Source organism: Cardiocondyla obscurior, linkage group LG27 (assembly GCF_019399895.1).
Source record: "Cardiocondyla obscurior isolate alpha-2009 linkage group LG27, Cobs3.1, whole genome shotgun sequence".
Classification (NCBI taxonomy): domain Eukaryota; kingdom Metazoa; phylum Arthropoda; class Insecta; order Hymenoptera; family Formicidae; genus Cardiocondyla; species Cardiocondyla obscurior.
The window spans coordinates 1,179,223-1,197,226 of NC_091890.1; the positions used below are offsets into that span (position 1 = coordinate 1,179,223).

Here is an 18,004-nt window from a genome sequence, read left to right on the forward strand (position 1 = left end):
TCTTTGAACTTTAATAATAGATTTTTTTTTTGGAAAGTTAATTAGTATATGTTACATTAACATATCTATATAGTAAAAATAATACTTTTTATGTTAGGATTATTTTTCTACGTTTGCTCTTCCTTTAATCAGTATGATTTAGTGATATAAGTAAAATTTCCCTTAACAAGGTATATGTATAGAAACAATTGCTGTCTGGTATTTCAATCTGGCCCTGCCAATGACAATCTCTATGTATATTCTTCCAATGTAGTGATATCACATAAGTAAAAAAAAAAAAAGTTAAAGATATAAATGTTATATAGTCTAATTAGAATTATGTACATACAAAGCATATGCATATGTGTGTGTATATATATATCGTTCCTTTAATTTTTTAATTATTTTAATTATTACTGTTTGTTTCCATTTTATCTGAACTATTATCGAAAACTGATACTGTAAATCTTCTTGCATTAGTATTAAAAAAAATACCTTCCGGACATTAGCCTGTTCTATGCATTATATATATATATACATACACACATGCACACACCAAACAGATTTTATTAAGCAAAATAACTAACACATTCCCCAATACCTTTTTGCTTGATATAAAAGTTTGTTTGACCACGATTAAATGATGATAGGCAAATACGTATTAAATTCATCATAAAGATAATATTTAATTTTTGTTTTAATTAAAGTATTTTATTTTTGCGTATAAAAGACTGCCATATATGTACGTATTATTATTAAAAAAAAAAAAAAAGTAGAATATAATGGTTATTAAGAATAATGTCATTGAAAATATTATTTTTTATAAAGTCTCGCATTACATTAATGTGTCAAAGGCAAACAACGTACTACTCATCGTAACATGACGTAATTCTCAATGTCAAGAGCATGTAAATGGGTGAAGGTGAACCAGCAAGTGAGTTTTCTCTTTCCCCAAGAGATCAGACGTGATCTAGGGCTTCCACGGCAGTATTACTTTTGCGCTCAAGATGGTTTAAAGATCAAAATACACGAAATCGAGCGATTGAAACTACTGGAAAAAAAAAATTGTAAATTAATTCTTTATTATATATAAAGAATTTAAAATATTTATTTTAATATCTATTGTACTCTTTAAAAAATTTATTCGTTGAAGATCAGGAGATTAAGCTAATTTAAAATAACATTGTGAACTTTTGTCTTTATATGTGCACTATACAAGTAGTAATAATAAAGAGTGCAAAGGAACATGCCACATTTCTCGTGTTCTGAAGTCCTCACGGAAGCGGCGGGCGTGAAGATTGTAACGACTCTCCCCACAGAAGACATGAATCCATTTCCACCGGGAAAAATAATCCTCAAGATACAGAAAGTCAACACGGAATCATACATTAATAATAAATCTTGTGGATTTCATTTGACCAAGTCCAAGTGGGATCCGTATCCGTGGGTCAGTTATGTTGAAAATAATAGCCTTGCAAACTTGGCGGGATTAAAGTAAGTTCAATTTCAGAGATAGATTTTTTACACAAGACACAATATCATATCTATTAAAAAATAATATGCATAATTTTATTTGTTTATTGTATTCAGATCAGGCGACTGTTTATTGGGCGTTAACGATACTGATTTATTGGGGCTGAAGATTAAAGATATTGCTACTTTAATTCGCAATGAGGAAGGTGTACGAGATTTAAATTTTCTCATCTGGAGATACACTCCTCAAGAAGAAGAGCAAAATGATAACGGACTAGCTTTGAAAGGCCCACTTCCAAATGTAGCCAGAAATCTTGCAAATGCATTATCGGGAACGGTGTGTATACATTTCATAGTTCAAATCTTATCAATCTTTGACCCAATTAACAGTTAATTATTAATTTAACAGACTAATATTTTTAAATTAATATTTTAGAAATGAAATAAACTGTAAATTATAGTACAAATGTGGTGTTACTTTAAGAATAATAAATTTTTAGTATATAATAAAAAATATAAAATAATATAATAAAAAATACATTTTTCTTTTAAGTTGTAGAATATTTATTTCGATACTTATCGCATGAAGTATTTTTTTTCTTTTAGGTTCGTGCTTTGGAATGTCCCATCTGCTTGGAAAGCGCTGCGCCTCCAGTCTCACAATGTGTTCACGGTCACATCCTGTGCGTCCTTTGCAGACCGAAAACGTCGCGATGTCCAGTCTGCAGAGTCCGGCTTGGCCAAGGCCGATGCCTTCTTGCAGATAAATTGCACAAAGCGCTTCGTGATGCCTTTAACATGGACAACGACAAAACGCCCATCGCAACTGATCGCCGCTGTAATTTACGTGATCAATTATTCGGTAAAAATAATAAGAAGCAAGAAGAGACTCCGGTTGTAAATCAGTCGAAGAATAATTGTGCTATGTTAAAACCGAGGCAATTCTTGTTGGCTAGATTGTTACTCGGTGGTAGAGAGAAAGCTGCTTCCGTAGATAATTTAATCAGAGTGTCCGAAATGTCGAAGGAAACCACGACGATTCCCGACAGAATGGTAGATTCCAACAATTTAGGCGTGCGATTGTCGTTGAACGATCGTACCAAGTCAGCCAGCACTGGCGAGCTGTCGAGAGACAATGAAGCTCGTGTCGATAATTCTTCGCAAATTGTCGAATCCTCCGCGACGAACATCAGCCAGCAATCGTTGAGCTTGCCTCAGACGCCTATTTGGGGTGGCTCTACGGAATCTATGTCCTGCGTACAGTTGACATGCCCGCTTTTGCAATCTTGTAGAGAAGTAGTAACGTCTGAATCACTGTTGGATCACATCAAGACCCATGCGGTGCCGCAGGTTCATTTTTATTCTGGACGCGCAAGAATTCCGCTTCCACTTCCTTTCGGATGCGATGCTCTTTATATATTTCATCATGGAAGCAATGTATTTTTTTTCCAGGTATAAAATCTTTATCTTTAATATAAAACAAAGTAAAATATACAATTAAAAAAAAAACAATGTAAGCTACTACAAAAAAAATAGCTAGGCAATATTATAATTAATAATATTACATAATCTATTGTCTTGTGAAGATTAATTTTTTTTTTGTGTACAGTATCAAGAGGAAATGGCATGGATGATGTATCCTGCTAAGAAGATTTGTTCGAGCAGCATATGGGAATGGACATTGCACGCTTGGGGTGACAATGGTACAAAAGTACAATTACGAAGAGACGTAGCGAGTCTCGAGGATACTGCAACATTATCTTCTCAATATATTGCTCCATTGCCAAATGCATTACCGTTGGAAGTCATTGAGATACAAATATTAGAATATGGAGCACACGATAGATTGTATATGTGAGGTAAACGATGTATTTGTTATACTTTTGGCAAGTTTATTAATTTCTAATTAACGTAAAATGTATATTAAAAGAATCAAAACTATAAAACCTATTATAAATTTTTTAATAAAATATTTATTTATCGTTATATAATTATACAGGTGGCATGCCGCATTAATAAGAAGACCTCGAAGAAATATAAATACTGTCTACGATTCATAAATATTAAAAAATTTTAACACGTAAATGTACGTTAACGAATAACATTACGTGTAATATAAATTTTATGAATTATCATAACGCAGATATTAAGTTCTTAAAAAATTAAGTAATGTTGATAAAAATTAGTAAAACTACAGAGGTATTTTTTAAGAGTACTTTTAGTTAGAATATAAAAAACTATTTTATAAAACTTAATAAAAACAAAGAAAATGCGATAATTTCGAAACTACGTCATCCGCGATGCGACAAAGAATAAATGCGTTTTTGTTTTTCGTGTATTCGCAATACCATACCTTTCGTTCGACCGTGCTTCAACTGTTCTTTCGCGAGATTAGCCATCTCGGGACAATAAACCTCGTGAGATTTTTCACGTTTAACGTGATCCGGCCAGACGGTTCGCACACCACGTTGCTTCGTGCACTAACCTTTGTAGGTTTCATACACACTCTGACAATAATAATGACCGATGAAAGTAATTGACCAGAGCTAAATCACAAAACAAAGAACAGAAACGTCACCGACCGTCTGACCGGCCTGGTTCAGTAGTTCCCTCTCGTACACTCTTTCAGCACTGATCATATGATCCCATGTAAACAAACCGCACTCTCATCTTTTCAAACCGCAAGAATCACGGCGACATGGAGTCGTAAAAGTCGAAAACAGCGAAGCGAAACTAAAACGAATAGAATCACCCTGATTATTCATTCAGGATTTATCTTAACTTCTATAAATTACAAAATTAATTAATTAACTAACCAACAAGAAAAATTACGTTTCAGTTACGATTCTTCTATTTCTGATTCTTCGTGTGGCTGTTCAATTTTTATTTTTTTTTTCCTTACGTTTACTGTTATTTTCTCGACGTCTACGCGGCGAAAGGGTAAAAGAAAATGTTTGAAATGAAGGAATATAAAGTCGAGAGCGTAAATATCGCTCGGCAATGGGAAAAAACGCGAGTGTTTCGTCACGGTGAGCAATATAAAAATTTAACGCACTAACAATATATTACCTATGCATCGTTATTAATGCAAGAACATTATATACAGTCGGAGACGTTACAGAATTCTGGACTGACGACACGCTGTAGATATTCTTGAGAGGGAAGATTTGCCGCTTTAGATACAACGAAAAAAAAAAAAAAAAAAAAAAAAGAATATGGACTTATTGCCAGTGAACTTTTGTGTTCTTCGTCTTTGCGGAGCGTGGAAAGAACGCGAGGATGACGGCTTAATAGTACGTTTCATCAGCTTCTGCTACAGGTAAAATAATTACAACGACGTACGCCGAACAAAAGTACTCGATAATTTTGTTAAAAATATATTTTGTTATCAACGTGCCAGCGTGCTCGTCAGTTATAAGTGATAGATATTATTAGAAATTATTTTATAATTATAGATTCTTTTTTTTTCTTGTTTGAGCAGGTATGCAGTTATTGCTTTAATATATTACTTCACGATATCCGAATTAATCGAGCTTGTACTTGCGAGAAACGACGTGGAAGCTTTAACGGAAGGTCTATTTCTGGCTATAAGTTACATTACCCTGTGCTTCAAATATTTCAATTTCTTAACGCGAGAGCACGAATTACGTGCTCTGTTAGACTGTTTCCGAGCAAAGCTGTGCCAGCCGAGAGATTCGGCGGAAATGTCGATACTGAAACAATACGATCGCAAAGGTATATTTAAAAATTAAATATAAATATATACATTATTTAGAAATCTTATAAGTTTCCAAAATAGTATTTAATTTCATGTACATTAATTTTATATATAAACTAACATACTACAATATTTAAAGTACGTTTATAACTCATCTAATTAATTATTTTGCACATTTCCGGTACGCTGAAAATAAAGCTAAGCAGACTGCTTGTTTATACATGATGATGTGCCAAATAACGGGCACATTGATGATCACGATGCCTTTGTTAACTAAGAATGAAAGGTCTTTGCCATGCAAAACGTACATACCGTACTCTGTTGCGGCGTTTCTTCCTTACGTGTTAACTTATCTTCAACAGTCCGCAACTGTGATTTATGGAATTCTGCTAAACGTCTCTTTCGACTCTCTCGTTTACGGCTTTATTATTCAAGCCTGTGGGCAGATCGAGCTTTTGTGCTATCGATTTACTGAAACGATCCGATTTCTTAAAGAAAATAACGAAGAGAAGAAGCACCAGGCCGTCGACAGTTTCGCTATTGCGGACTGCGTCAAACATCATATTTCAGTGTACAATATCACAAACAGGATAGAATCTTTGTTCGTATGGACAACTAGTACTTTATTTTTTTTTAGTCTCGTCACTCTCTGCACCAGCATCTTTCAAATGTCCAAAGTAAATCGACGACTTATAAATTTTTTTAATTAATACAGCCGTACTATCAAGTTTTTTCCTTATTTATGCAATATATATTTTTTTTTTAATTAAATACTTTTTTATGTCGATAATATTTGGTATTTTTATTTCACTAATATCGGTATTTTTATTGCAGAGAGACCTTTTCAGTCCTGAATTTTTCACTTTATTATCCTATTTGGGATCAATGATGTCCGAAGTCTTCATATATTGCTGGTACGGCAATGAACTCGACTTGAAGGTACATCGCAGGTTTAATAAATTTTATTTTACTATTTAAAATATTTTATATTAGTATAGCGACAATTTTTTTAATATGTATATTCTTAACACAGAGTAAAAGTGTCGCGCAAGCTATTTATACTAGCGACTGGACAATAATATCAGTCGAACAACGTAGAACATTGCTATTTGTGATGATGATGAGCCAAAGAGGAAGAATACTCTCTTCTTATGGCTTTTGTTCGTTAATTCTTGACACTTTTACATGGGTAAAAATATATTCGTAATAATTAAAATTTAAGAAGAGACACAATGTAAGTAATTTAATTAAATCGTTTATAAGTTATATATTCATATTTGCAGATTATAAAAACGTCTTATTCTGCTTTCAACTTATTACAACAAGCTTCACATTAGTACTTTTTCTAATGATACAAATCTTAATTTGAAAGATGTTTTTATACAATATGTATATAGAAATATAGTATATTTTAAATATTTTATATTAGAAAATTTGCTCTGTAGGCTTACTTAAAAAAAAAGATATTATTAAAAAATTATTATCTTATAGAAATAAATTAAAATTTTCTGTGAAATACTTTACCACATATTTCTTACAAAATATGAAATTAAGTGTTTTACAATCGTACGTTAAACATCAATTAACTAAATGCACTGAGCTATTCACAACTCTTTATTATTTTAAATTTATTACAAACGATTTAAAAATATTCTTACGCACTTGGGTTTTTTTTACTCTTTAGAGAGCGACTTGTCAAAGAAAATATTGTAGAAACAATTTTGTCTTAGTTATTTTCTTAGTAAAATAATTGAATATCATCTTAGAAATAAAATATTCCTCACAATACATCTATAATTTTACGAACTTTTGCTTCACGACTTTATTTTATATTTACGGTTGCTTTACGATTTTCATATTTATAAGATAATATAGAAGGAAATCTTTTACATAATGATAACTTGCTGATATTGAAAACACGTACATTTTGCCATCAGGTTACATCATTTAATAAGAATATGAATTCAAGAATAAGACTGTACGAACAGTAATGGGAGAAGCCCGTATGTTTTGCTCTGTTGCATGATATTAAAAGATAATGCACCTTAATAATACCTGTATCTAGACATCGTTATTAATGCACGAACATTGTTGTCAGGGATGTCTACGCCGTTTTGAACTGATGACATACTATATGTCGCTATTTTCGAGGGGAGATTGGATATTATCTTAGATAATAAAAATATGGACTTGTTGCCGGTGAACTTTTACGTTCTCCGTTTTTGCGGCGTGTGGGAAGAAAGAAGAACGGACACCCGCTTGATAGTACGCTTTATCAGCTTCTGTTACAGGTAGAATAATCATGAATTATTATTTTAGTCAAACAAAAATAGAATTATTAATTCAGTTAACTGTATATATATATTATATAATAATTAATAAATTCTTTATATTCTTTTGATAGGTATACAATTGCTGCTATAATTTATCACTTTACAATATCTGAAATAATTGAACTAGTACGTATGAGAAACGATGTGGAAGATTTAACGGAAGGCCTGTTTATTGTCTTAACTTTCATATGTTTGTGCCTGAAGTATTTCAACATTTTGGTGCGACAGTGCGAATTACGCTCTTTGCTAGATTGTTTCCGCACCACATTATGTCAGCCAAAAAATTCGACAGAGGAATCGATTTTGAAACAATACAATCTAAAAGGTATATTTATATTTCTAAGAAAGATACGAAAAAAAGTTTTGAGAATTTTATTTATTCGATTTTACTTTTACTTTTATTTATTCTTCACATCTCATAGAATCTAATTATTTTGTAAACTTCATTCTTTGTCGTGTACTGTGAACGAAGCTAAGAAAGTCACCTATGCCTTCATGGTCATTTCGCAAATATCGGGTTTATTGGTCATCATAGTACCACTGATGAGTCAAGATGAAAGACAATTGCCATTGAAGATGTATGTACCGTACTCCATAGCGGAGTTACCTCTTTACTTGTTGACCTATCTTCAGCAAGGTGTAGCTGTATTTTACGGGATATTACTGAATGTCTCTCTCGACTCTCTCGTTTACGGTCTCATTATTCAAACCTGTGGGCAGATCGACTTGCTGTGCCACCGATTGTCAAAAGCGTTTCGATTTCTTCAGGAAAAGAATCACGAAAGGGAGAAGCACGACACGATCGAAAAGCTTGCCATCGCGGAATGCGTGAGGCATCACATTTCGGTGTACGACATCACATGCAGGATACAATCGCTGTTTATGTGGATTATTGCTATTTTGTTCTTCTTCAGCCTCGTCACTCTCTGCAGCAGCATCTACCAGATGTCCAATGTATAAAAATTAATTTAAAACGTGACTTGATAGAATTAATATGTAATTAATTTGTAGTAATATTTTAACGAACGTTTTTATTGCAGAAAGAACTGTTTGGCGTTGAATTTTTTACTTTCGTGGCGTATTTGGGATCAATGCTGTTTCAAGTGTTTTCATACTGCTGGTTCGGTAATGAGCTCGATTTAAAGGTATTATATTTTTTTACTATTTTACTTTTGAGTAATATTTTTTATATACTTATATTAATTTAATACTGTGTCGTTTTAAGACTAAGGGTATCGCATATGCTATTTACGCTAGTAATTGGACAGTGATATCGACTAAACAACGTCAAAGTTTGTCATTTTTGATGATGATCAGTCAGAGAGGAAAAGTGATATCCGTTTATGGAATTTGCTCGTTAGTTCTTAGCACTTTTACATGGGTGAGTATACAAACGTTGTACGATATAAAGTATACGTAAACATATTAATATTTTCTTCTGTTTTCAGATTATAAAGACATCCTACTCTGCATTTAATTTGCTACAGCATGCTTCGACTTAATATTTTCGTATTTGCATTTTGATAAAATTATAGATATTTTTATATCTATTATAGATACTTATTTTGTATAAATCTTTAGTTCATTTTCCGTATGTTTAAAAAACAAAGTGAGGACTAATATAATATAAAATAGTGTATATAAATACGAAAATATACTTGCAGTATACTCTTCGCGCTTTTGCAGAGATTCGTAGTTCATTAGAGTCTCCTTACAAAATTTCCAATTCCACGTCAGTTTTCCTGACAAGTAAACGATGTCCGCAAAAGTACAGACGCATCAACAGTAATATATATTGATAATAATATTTTAATGTTCCTCACTCTTAGTTTTTATTTTTTTCTTTTTATTCGATACTGCATACATTATTACTGCAAATTTATAATTTAAAAAGTTATCGTTTATATCATCGCGGACAATCGAACGTAGAAAAGAAAATGCAGCGGAGAAAAAAAAAGAAAAGTGAATTCTCCCGTTCGCCGATGATATTAAATGTTAAAGAACGTTTAGAACGTTCCGGCAGGATCATTATTAATTCACGAAAGTGGACGTTGACAATGTATAAAGTCTCGCTATATTTTCCTTACGAGCTTCGTATATTTCAAAGCACAGCGAAATATTACAGGAGACAAACTGTCTGGTGCAGTCGTTTCGGAATTATGGATATATTACCGTTAAATTTCCGGGTTCTTTGGTTTTGCGGTGCATGGAATGAAGAAAAGGAAAACAATATCTTTATCCGTTCCTTAAATTTGTGCTACAGGTATACTTAGACACCTTTTTATTTACGTCTTGTTCCAATTACGAGTATCAATTAATTAACATTGTAGCTAATTTGTCCTTTTTTTTTTTTTACTTATGTTATTCTTAATTAATTTTATTGATTTGTTGAAGAGATTTTTAGTTTTTGATTAAGAATTATTAGTGGCTGTATAGTTCAATATGAGACATAATTAAAATCATTAATGTATAATTAAATTTTCAGGTATGCCATTGTTACATTAATATACGAGTTTACGATATCGGAAATAATCGAGCTTGTAAGAACGCACGATGACATAGAAGATCTAACGGAAGGACTCTTTCTATCGCTAACTTATATAGCTTTATGCTTGAAATATGGAAATTTTTTAACGCGGAAAAAAGAGATGTCCGTACTGCTAGATTGTTTTCGAAAAGAAACGTGTCGACCGAGGAATTCCGAAGAGAGAATTATTCTTCTTAAATACGATCGCAAAGGTATACAGTCAAATGTTGAATTAAAATAATAACTTAGAAAATATATTCTTTACTACAAATACATTTCTTTAATATTTAAATTTATGTCGTAGCTAAATGGTGCGTCAAATTTTTTATGAGCATATCCCAAGCTACTTGCATTGCTCTGATACTCGCTCCTATCATGGGACCTCAAAAAAGCGACAGGCCCTTACCGTTCAAGACGTATCTGCCGTACTCGATATCCGGCTTGTATCCGTATTTGGCGACCTATCTTCAACATGCGGGCGCAATATTTTACGGGGTCCTGCTGAACGTTTCGTTCGACTCCCTCGTCTACGGCTTTACCATTCACGTTTGCGGACAAATCGAGCTGCTGTGCTACCGCCTGTCGAAGATCTTTAAGGATCACCCAGAGCAATACCAGCTCGATTCAAGCAAAGGCGCGGTGATCAGCGAGTGCGTGAGACATCACTTACACGTGCATGAGATCGTGCGCAGGATACAATCGTTATTTGTGTGGACCGTGACGATTTTATTCATTTTCAGCATGGTCACTCTGTGCACCAGTATTTTCCAAATGTCCAAGGTCGCGTAAATCTTTACGATGATCTTTACGATTAACTTGCAATCTCCATCTTGCAACCTCGGTATTGCACAAAATTCTCCTATTATTTTAAATATTTTTATGTGTAATAGATAGGAATTTATCGATCAAGAAAAGGTGTCGTAACTGAATATTTAATTTCCGTGCGCCGCATAAATGTACTGAAATAAGTTTTCTTTGCAGACGAGGATCCTCAGCGTTGCGTTTCTCTCGTTGACTTTGTATCTCGGTAGCATGCTGTTTCAAGTGTTCTTCTACTGCTGGTATGGAAATGAGTTGCAGTTGAAGGTAATTGGAAAGTGATGAATCGTTATTTAAGTTAAAGCTGAAAATAATTAGTGATTAATGATGAAAATATCTTTTGTTCTCTGTATATGTAGAGCAAAGGTATCGTCGACGCAATTTATTCAAGCGACTGGACGATTGCTACGATACGAGATCGAAAAAGTTTGCTATTCGTAATGGCCATTAGTCAAAAGGGATTGAAACTATCTTATTACGGAATTTTTAGCTTGGCTCTCGACACTTTTACTTGGGTAAGTTTGCAACGATAATGCATTTTCCATATCTGGCAGTTAACGATAATAACAAATGTAATAAATTCTTTTGTTTTAGATTTTGAAAACGTCCTACTCTACCTTTAATGTTCTCCAACAAACATCGATGTGATTGTATCTATTATAGAGAGAATGACAAATGTATAGAATTATTTTACAGTATTTTTCTACAGTCATATATGTTTTAGACACGTATAAAAATTCTTTCAGGTAGAATTACTTTAAAATTGATTCTTTTTTTACTGACCAGTATGTCATGTGAAAAGATAGAATTGGAGAGCTTCCCACAATTGTCCTCGCAATGTGTATACTGTTTCACTTTTGTGTGAGGATGTGAATGCGCTTTATGCACATGTGTATGTCGCGAGACCCGTTTTTTTTTTCTTTTTTTTTTGTAGGTAGGCTCGCTAACTACTACTATTCAGGAAATTAAATAAAAAAAAACTAGAACCACAGATCACGTCTATATTTAGATTCAACTGAAATTTATTTTTCAGATTTCGTGACGGAGATCTCGAACAAAGTAGTTGGTCCGAGAAAAGTATCACTTATTAATGTTGGGACTCATGCAGCCTTATTTACAATGTAATGAATTGAATCTCCCAGAGAGAAAAACGAGGCGTGACTCATTCGATAAAAGCACTTGAAGCATTCCATCGGCGAGTAGCATCACGATGCAATTTAGAATACGTTTATTTACTGAGCATGTTAGAATAACATAAAGTAACACATTATGAAATACTTTATTCGGAATGTTTCATGTTGTATTAATTATCTATAAGTAATAACAACAATAATATGAATGATTTCAGGTCTTAATTATAATAATTTTACAACAAAAGAAGAAAAAAAAAACTTTGCTAATTAATTATGGCTAAACTGCTACTGTACAATCAACGTGACGGCGACAAAAGTATGTTGTGACCAAATATTTATACCATATGATAGCAAAATGTATTTTGTCAGTAAAATATCTAAAATTTGTAGAAAAAAATAGACTATCAAAACGCATTATTTGTTAATTAAACAACACAATTCACAATTATTCTTAGCAAATGCATTTGTTAATTTAGCGAAATCATCATACTTAACATATAACTAATAATTGCTAAAACAACATAAAATCTGTTGTATTATCAAATTATTTTTCTTCGTGTATTAATAAATATTTTGTACATACATCACGTAAATTAAATAATAAATTATGCAAATAAGTTTCAGAATTAAATCTGAACTGTATAAAACAATATATATATATATATATGTATATGTATATATATATATTTATATATCTTTATTATTAATTCTAATATAAATATATTAATAACGAATGCTTAACAAATGTTTAAATTTTAACGAATGTTATTCTTTTTTTTTTTTAGGCTTTTTATATTAAATCAATGTTGAAGATTAATTTGTACTCAATATGTAATATTGGATATCCAATATATTACGCCAATATATTATGCTACTAGAGATTTCAGAGATTCAGATAGTTTAATATAGATTCTTTTGTGTACATAATGTACATATCTTTAACAGAATTTTTTCGTTAAATTTTTACTTCACGATAAGTACCGAAATGGAGAGTAACAACGTAGCGAGTACAAATTTGACGGAATCAGCACTAGAAGTGATATCTGGTATTTCAGGTGTTGTACCATTTTCGTAATATTGATAATTTTTAACTCCTACACGCGATCTAATAAGGCGATAGTTAGGTACATTGGTATCGACGCGATTGTTTAAAAAGTTTTGCAGCATGTTGGTTACACACCATAAATTACCGTTTTCGTCAAAGGCAAAACTGTCGGGCCACTGTGTTCGCACATGATCGCGCGATATAATTCGTTGCCCGACAGTAAAGGACGTTGTATTTTTTATATCCCACATGGCGATGGCATCATCAGCTAATAAACCAAAATAAAGTACACCAGTAGATGACATTATCATACCATCCGTTTGAGATGTCTTTCGCCCAAGTTCTTTTACGTATTGATCGATATTTGTCACGTTATTCTTCAGAGCGGAAACCGAAACTGAGTAAAGATGAAAAGAAGATAGTGGCGAATAGTAGACTTGTCTGGAAAAAAAAAATTGATTATGCATAAAAAAAAAAATTAATTATGCATTAAAAAAAAAAAATGTATATATATATATATATATATATATATATATATATATATATATATTAATTCGAAAATACCTGTCGTTACTGCTTGCTGGTGAAAGTGCTATGCCATCCACGTGCACAGGATTAATTACGTGCGTTTTCGCTACCATAAATCCGACCGCCTCTGGTTTCGCTTTCATAGAATCATGTCGGACCTTCCAGGAATTATTATCCTTTAAAGAATAAACAATAATGCCGGGATCGGTCGTGCTAGTGTCGGTAATATATGCCATACCACCATCTTCGTGGTCGAGCACGATGTCGTTGAGATACGCGTTGGCGCGACGCGCTACGTGCTCAGGAAAATGATAGGAGCGAAGAATTTTGCCGCCGTCCTCGAGATCGAGAATAACGAGACGCGGCGAACAATCAGCTTTAGATTCCCTGAGAGAAGTAGGACGACCTGTGTCGAGTACCCACATGCGACCCTTGGGATCAATCTCTATACTGTGAACCAGTTGGAATGCCGAACAATCGCCGAGCTTCTGCATTTGCCAGTTTGGAAAAGCTTCCAAGTTAGGCGCCGTGTTGTTCGATGCAATCGGTTTTGCTGGCGTAACAGCGAGCGTCACAGGCACGCCTTCTTTCCATCGCGGTAATGTCAGATACATTTTATCCTTCCAAAATTTCACAGTAGTAATAAAGTTGTTCGTTTGTACATATTCACCGCGTGTTATAGCAAGTTGCCGTTCGTCATCCGATGCCCATTGGAAGTCGAAAGTTTTCCATTCAAAGATCACTTGGAATGGCTCATGGCATAAGACTACACTAGCTAGAAAAGCCAACAGCATCAATCGCTCCGTCATCCTTGAAGTCGATAATGTCTTTAATGTAATGCGAGCACCAACAGTTTATTTTTTTTTTTCTCTCTTTCTTTTTTTCACTGATTCGTATTTGCGTCCAGTTGTTTAAGCTTATTTCTACGAAATCAATTTCTAGTCACGGGTCTTCCTAAAAAAAATATAAAAAATTAATAACATCAAAAATTAATTCAGTATAATTCACAATTGCGTATTAAAACGTTTCAGCGGTTGCGTTAACGCTTGAAAAATATTTAAGTAAAAACTTTTTAACAAGTAGCATTTATTATAAATTTATCTTTTAATGAAATGTATCTTTAATATTTCTTTCTGTATATAAAGATAAAAAAAAAAAAAAAAAATAGACACAGAGACGCAATGCATAATCGGGACGAGCTATTAATCTTTGCTTACTTCTCGTTGTCGATAACAGCTTATTTTGTGCACGGATTGTATCTACACACACTGAGTTGTATATAAAGTAGATATAACGTGTTGAATGATCGCGCAACGACGATTGCGATTTGACTGACGAGAGCGTCGCCGACGAGGGCCGACGATGCTTCGATCTCCCACTCGCCCGTTCAAAATGTATTTACACATGGCTAGAGACGAGAGAAAGATGTTATATCTACGCTACGCTGAGTTCAGATGACTAAATGACGCAGAGATACGAATTGGTACTGACTACTGAACTGCACCGTAAAATTTTATTTCAGCGATATGATCTTGTCGTATCGTTTTATAAATAAGTAATTTCCTTTTGCTAGATATAGTTTTAGCAGCGGCCTCTTTCTAACTTAATTTTTTCCATTCTTTTTTAGAATATGTATCAAATTACAAATTACATGTATATTTAAATATAAGAGCGTGAATCTTCGTAATCTTTCCGTCAGTAATCGATGCGGATGACCTAATTCTACCAGGTTGTTTGAAGCTACTAGTTTCACAGAAACCTTGAAAATGACCGTCCGTGTGTCAACGCCAAAAATATTGCCTCGAGCCCCGTAGGCAACACTCGACGTGACTCCCATGCAAATTTATTCTTGCACGTATACGCGATGCATGCTCGCTCGTTGTCAACCGAAGATGACGAATCCAACTGATAAATGTTTCTCCAGTTATTCATTTTTTGATCTCTTATATTTGTATAAGTGTACTAAACACAAGTCGGACGTATCGTGTTTGCTACGAGCATTTATCACCAACGTTAAACTCGTCTTTGCAAGTTCGTCACGACACTCTCGAGATCACATTTGTATAAGAATGAGCTCCGCATTCAGAGATTTGAAGTACGTACATACGTAATTGCTGCTGTGTCTTAGTATGAGTATTTTTGAATGTTGCATCAACGCCATGCAATGTTCCTACGGCCAGCATGGAACAACAGAGCTGTTACGTAAGATAGCATGCCTCCTTCTCTTCTTCTCCATTCTTCCACGATGTGAATCAGATGCGTATACGCGATGCGTAGTGTTGCATCTGCACACAATAACGATTTCTCTATATTATAATTCGCCGTGACACCAAGGCCAAACCGAGGAAACACTCTCACAGTTGCAGTAAATTTACATATAATGAATTGCACTTGTGCCATACGGCGCGTAAACGTGATTCAAATATATATCATCGATGACACAAAGTAAGTAAGATAAAAATAAAGAACTTTTTGTTTTCTTAATCAATTTCTATCTATGCGAGACTGTGGAATTATTAAACATTTTTTAAACCTATTCTTATATATTATAAAAGATTTTTTGCTATTTCAAAATACTTTACAAGCACATAATTCATATTTAACAATTGCAAATGTTATTTTGTTTGAAATAACGTTTTTATATAAACGTATACTTTTTAAGAAATTCCACTGTGTCCCTCGGTTCTGACGTCAGAATTAAAAATAGTACCGATGAGTGACTAGCAGCCGCAAGTATTTTACGCATAGATATATAGTGTCGATCTAAAGTTTCATATTATTAATTGTAAATCAAAAGATATGGTAGTGCCTTACGTTAAATTCACGCCCAGAGAATTTTGCGTTCAACGGTGGCGAGACGCCAATGGCTCTACTTAAAATTAGCATTAGACTGCGCTATCCGTGATTCGCAATTTATGATTCGTAGAAATTTACTTCGTTGGTACAATCCTCCATATTGTCCGCAATTTTATTCCAATGGTTTTTTGTTCGTGAAACGTTCTTTTTGAAGATTACTCGTTACCAGCAGTATATCATTTCTCAAACGATTTAAACTAAAAAAACGTATATATATTAGTCACCAAAATTTTAAACCATTTTTTTTTGTATATAATACTTAATGATACAATGGGATAAATTTAATTCAATTGGCACTTTAACCGGGTACATGGCATTGAGTCGAATACCTTTATTCGATAATTACAGTTTTCAATAGCAAAAAGTGCTACGTATAAAGTCAGTAGTAGACAGTCTTTAAGGAATATCCTGCTTCTATATAGAATAGTCCATATAAAGTGACAAACCGATAACTCGATCTAAAACCACATTGATATAAAAATATAATAATTACGTCTAGCGTTTTATTGAAATATGCTAAGATCTGAATATCTTTAGTTAATTATTCCATCTATTTAGAATATGCATTATGCAAAAACTAAAACAGGGAATGCAAGGCCATGATTCTGTTACTACCTCCAAGACTTATAATTGCATGTTGTAATTCTTTTTACATTTTAAAAATATAAATAGCCATTAAATAAAATTTAAAAAAAATAATAATAATAATAATTAAAAAAAAAAAAAAAATAGAGACCATTTAATTTCATTTGTTTAATATCAATCGATTGCAATTTCTCTCGGCATAAACGTACCTTTAACGTGACTTTTCCGTTAGCGTTCCTAATTCATTGGAGCTAGTGCTTTTCAAATGGTCATGCTATTTCGAGCGACGTCGCAAGCACACGTCGATTTTAGTAGGCCAGTGGGAAACGGAAGCGGAGCCTTTGCCCTATATACACATGCCACATTTATGCTTGTTAAATCAGAGTGAGTGAGTACTTATTCCAGCGTCGATAGACGTTCGTAATAACTATATTTTCGCCCTATGAAAAGAGAAAAGAAAACAAAGCAAATATGCGATGATAATTTTTGCGGCTTGTTAGAAAAGAAAAAAAAAAAAAAGAAAAAAATAATGCTATTCATTACAAAGATAACGTTTCTCGATTTGTGACTTATATTCATCAATTTCATCGATTTGCATGATTCACCTGATTTGATTGCTGCTCACACCTTTCTTACGTCATAAGGACGCGCCTAGGCTTGTTCTGTTGATTTGTACGAATGATAAGTCGAAAACTATAAATTTCTTACCTCTTGCCTAAATTTAAACCGTACTTTTGTTACCTTATACTTTATTTATATACATATATATATATATATATATATATATATATATATATATATGTACTATTAATTGCATAATTTATGGCAATTTAAATTTAATGTTAAGGGACATGTAGGAATGTCGGGTCATGGATAATGATTCTTCTTGTCATTCCTTTTCCTCGCCTCCCATTCTCCATTGAATATGATTTCACATTACCTAATTATGCAACACGCAAGGACGGTGACCCTAATTCCCGAGGCGCGGCAGACCACGACCCATGAGTT

The 18,004-nt window shown here is 33.2% G+C and overlaps 4 protein-coding genes and 1 long non-coding RNA gene across 9 annotated transcripts; 3 read left to right on the forward strand and 2 right to left on the reverse strand.

Moving 5' to 3' along the window:
• Positions 1-1,157: 1,157 nt before the first annotated feature.
• LOC139112282 (uncharacterized) lies at positions 1,158-4,003 on the reverse strand. The gene is made up of 2 exons (XR_011547358.1): positions 3,806-4,003; positions 1,158-2,919 (listed from the first exon to the last, which is right to left on the reverse strand). It is a non-coding gene; the product is annotated as an uncharacterized lncRNA (long non-coding RNA).
• Positions 1,226-3,809, forward strand: LOC139112273 (uncharacterized). 2 transcript variants are annotated; one of them, XM_070673215.1, is made up of 5 exons: positions 1,226-1,473; positions 1,570-1,789; positions 2,059-2,904; positions 3,062-3,311; positions 3,452-3,809. In XM_070673215.1, the coding sequence occupies exons 1-4, from the start codon at positions 1,226-1,228 to the stop codon at positions 3,308-3,310; spliced, it is 1,563 nt and encodes a 520-aa protein (XP_070529316.1). In that variant the 3' UTR covers position 3,311; positions 3,452-3,809. The 2 variants fall into 2 exon arrangements, with proteins under 2 accessions (XP_070529316.1, XP_070529314.1); XM_070673213.1 differs by having other exon boundaries at positions 3,062-3,809.
• A 227-nt stretch (positions 4,004-4,230) lies between the features above and the next one.
• LOC139112275 (odorant receptor 13a-like) lies at positions 4,231-6,507 on the forward strand. 2 transcript variants are annotated; one of them, XM_070673221.1, is made up of 7 exons: positions 4,231-4,481; positions 4,559-4,771; positions 4,934-5,187; positions 5,369-5,847; positions 6,005-6,109; positions 6,204-6,359; positions 6,454-6,507. In XM_070673221.1, exons 2-7 carry the CDS (start codon positions 4,668-4,670, stop codon positions 6,505-6,507), a joined length of 1,152 nt encoding a protein of 383 aa, XP_070529322.1. In that variant the 5' UTR covers positions 4,231-4,481; positions 4,559-4,667. The 2 variants fall into 2 exon arrangements, with proteins under 2 accessions (XP_070529322.1, XP_070529321.1); XM_070673220.1 differs by lacking the exon at positions 6,454-6,507 and having other exon boundaries at positions 4,574-4,771; positions 6,204-6,395.
• Positions 6,508-7,327: 820 nt separating this feature from the next.
• Positions 7,328-11,942, forward strand: LOC139112154 (uncharacterized). Its single transcript, XM_070672969.1, has 13 exons — positions 7,328-7,461; positions 7,575-7,828; positions 7,976-8,457; positions 8,544-8,648; positions 8,729-8,884; positions 8,952-8,993; positions 9,168-9,271; positions 9,629-9,766; positions 9,989-10,242; positions 10,335-10,810; positions 11,012-11,116; positions 11,209-11,364; positions 11,444-11,942. The coding sequence occupies exons 1-13, from the start codon at positions 7,355-7,357 to the stop codon at positions 11,495-11,497; spliced, it is 2,433 nt and encodes an 810-aa protein (XP_070529070.1). The 5' UTR covers positions 7,328-7,354; the 3' UTR covers positions 11,498-11,942.
• Positions 11,943-12,112: 170 nt separating this feature from the next.
• On the reverse strand, positions 12,113-17,652 carry LOC139112274 (dopaminechrome tautomerase). 3 transcript variants are annotated; one of them, XM_070673216.1, is made up of 7 exons: positions 17,602-17,617; positions 17,206-17,436; positions 16,741-16,869; positions 16,370-16,608; positions 14,773-15,840; positions 13,592-14,509; positions 12,113-13,468 (listed from the first exon to the last, which is right to left on the reverse strand). In XM_070673216.1, the coding sequence occupies exons 6-7, from the start codon at positions 14,362-14,364 to the stop codon at positions 12,946-12,948; spliced, it is 1,296 nt and encodes a 431-aa protein (XP_070529317.1). In that variant the 5' UTR covers positions 14,365-14,509; positions 14,773-15,840; positions 16,370-16,608; positions 16,741-16,869; positions 17,206-17,436; positions 17,602-17,617; the 3' UTR covers positions 12,113-12,945. The 3 variants fall into 3 exon arrangements, with proteins under 3 accessions (XP_070529317.1, XP_070529319.1, XP_070529318.1); XM_070673218.1 differs by having other exon boundaries at positions 15,659-15,840; positions 17,206-17,652; XM_070673217.1 differs by lacking the exon at positions 16,741-16,869 and having other exon boundaries at positions 17,206-17,651.
• Positions 17,653-18,004: the final 352 nt, after the last annotated feature.

Bases quoted from the DNA above. Each gene is read 5' to 3' on its own strand.
- LOC139112273 (XM_070673213.1), top strand. From the start codon at position 1,226: ATGCCACATTTCTCGTGTTCTGAAGTCCTCACGGAAGCGGCGGGCGTG. The intron at 1,790-2,058 runs GTGTGTATACAT...TTTTTCTTTTAG, and splicing joins CAAATGCATTATCGGGAACG to GTTCGTGCTTTGGAATGTCC. The intron at 2,905-3,061 runs GTATAAAATCTT...TTTTGTGTACAG, and splicing joins GCAATGTATTTTTTTTCCAG to TATCAAGAGGAAATGGCATG.
- LOC139112275 (XM_070673221.1), top strand. From the start codon at position 4,668: ATGGACTTATTGCCAGTGAACTTTTGTGTTCTTCGTCTTTGCGGAGCG. The intron at 6,110-6,203 runs GTACATCGCAGG...TTCTTAACACAG, and splicing joins GCAATGAACTCGACTTGAAG to AGTAAAAGTGTCGCGCAAGC. The intron at 6,360-6,453 runs GTAAAAATATAT...TCATATTTGCAG, and splicing joins TTCTTGACACTTTTACATGG to ATTATAAAAACGTCTTATTC.
- LOC139112154 (XM_070672969.1), top strand. From the start codon at position 7,355: ATGGACTTGTTGCCGGTGAACTTTTACGTTCTCCGTTTTTGCGGCGTG. The intron at 9,767-9,988 runs GTATACTTAGAC...TTAAATTTTCAG, and splicing joins TCCTTAAATTTGTGCTACAG to GTATGCCATTGTTACATTAA. The intron at 11,365-11,443 runs GTAAGTTTGCAA...CTTTTGTTTTAG, and splicing joins CTCTCGACACTTTTACTTGG to ATTTTGAAAACGTCCTACTC.
- LOC139112274 (XM_070673218.1), bottom strand. From the start codon at position 14,364: ATGACGGAGCGATTGATGCTGTTGGCTTTTCTAGCTAGTGTAGTCTTA. The intron at 13,469-13,591 runs GTATTTTCGAAT...TTTTTTTTCCAG, and splicing joins CCAGCAAGCAGTAACGACAG to ACAAGTCTACTATTCGCCAC.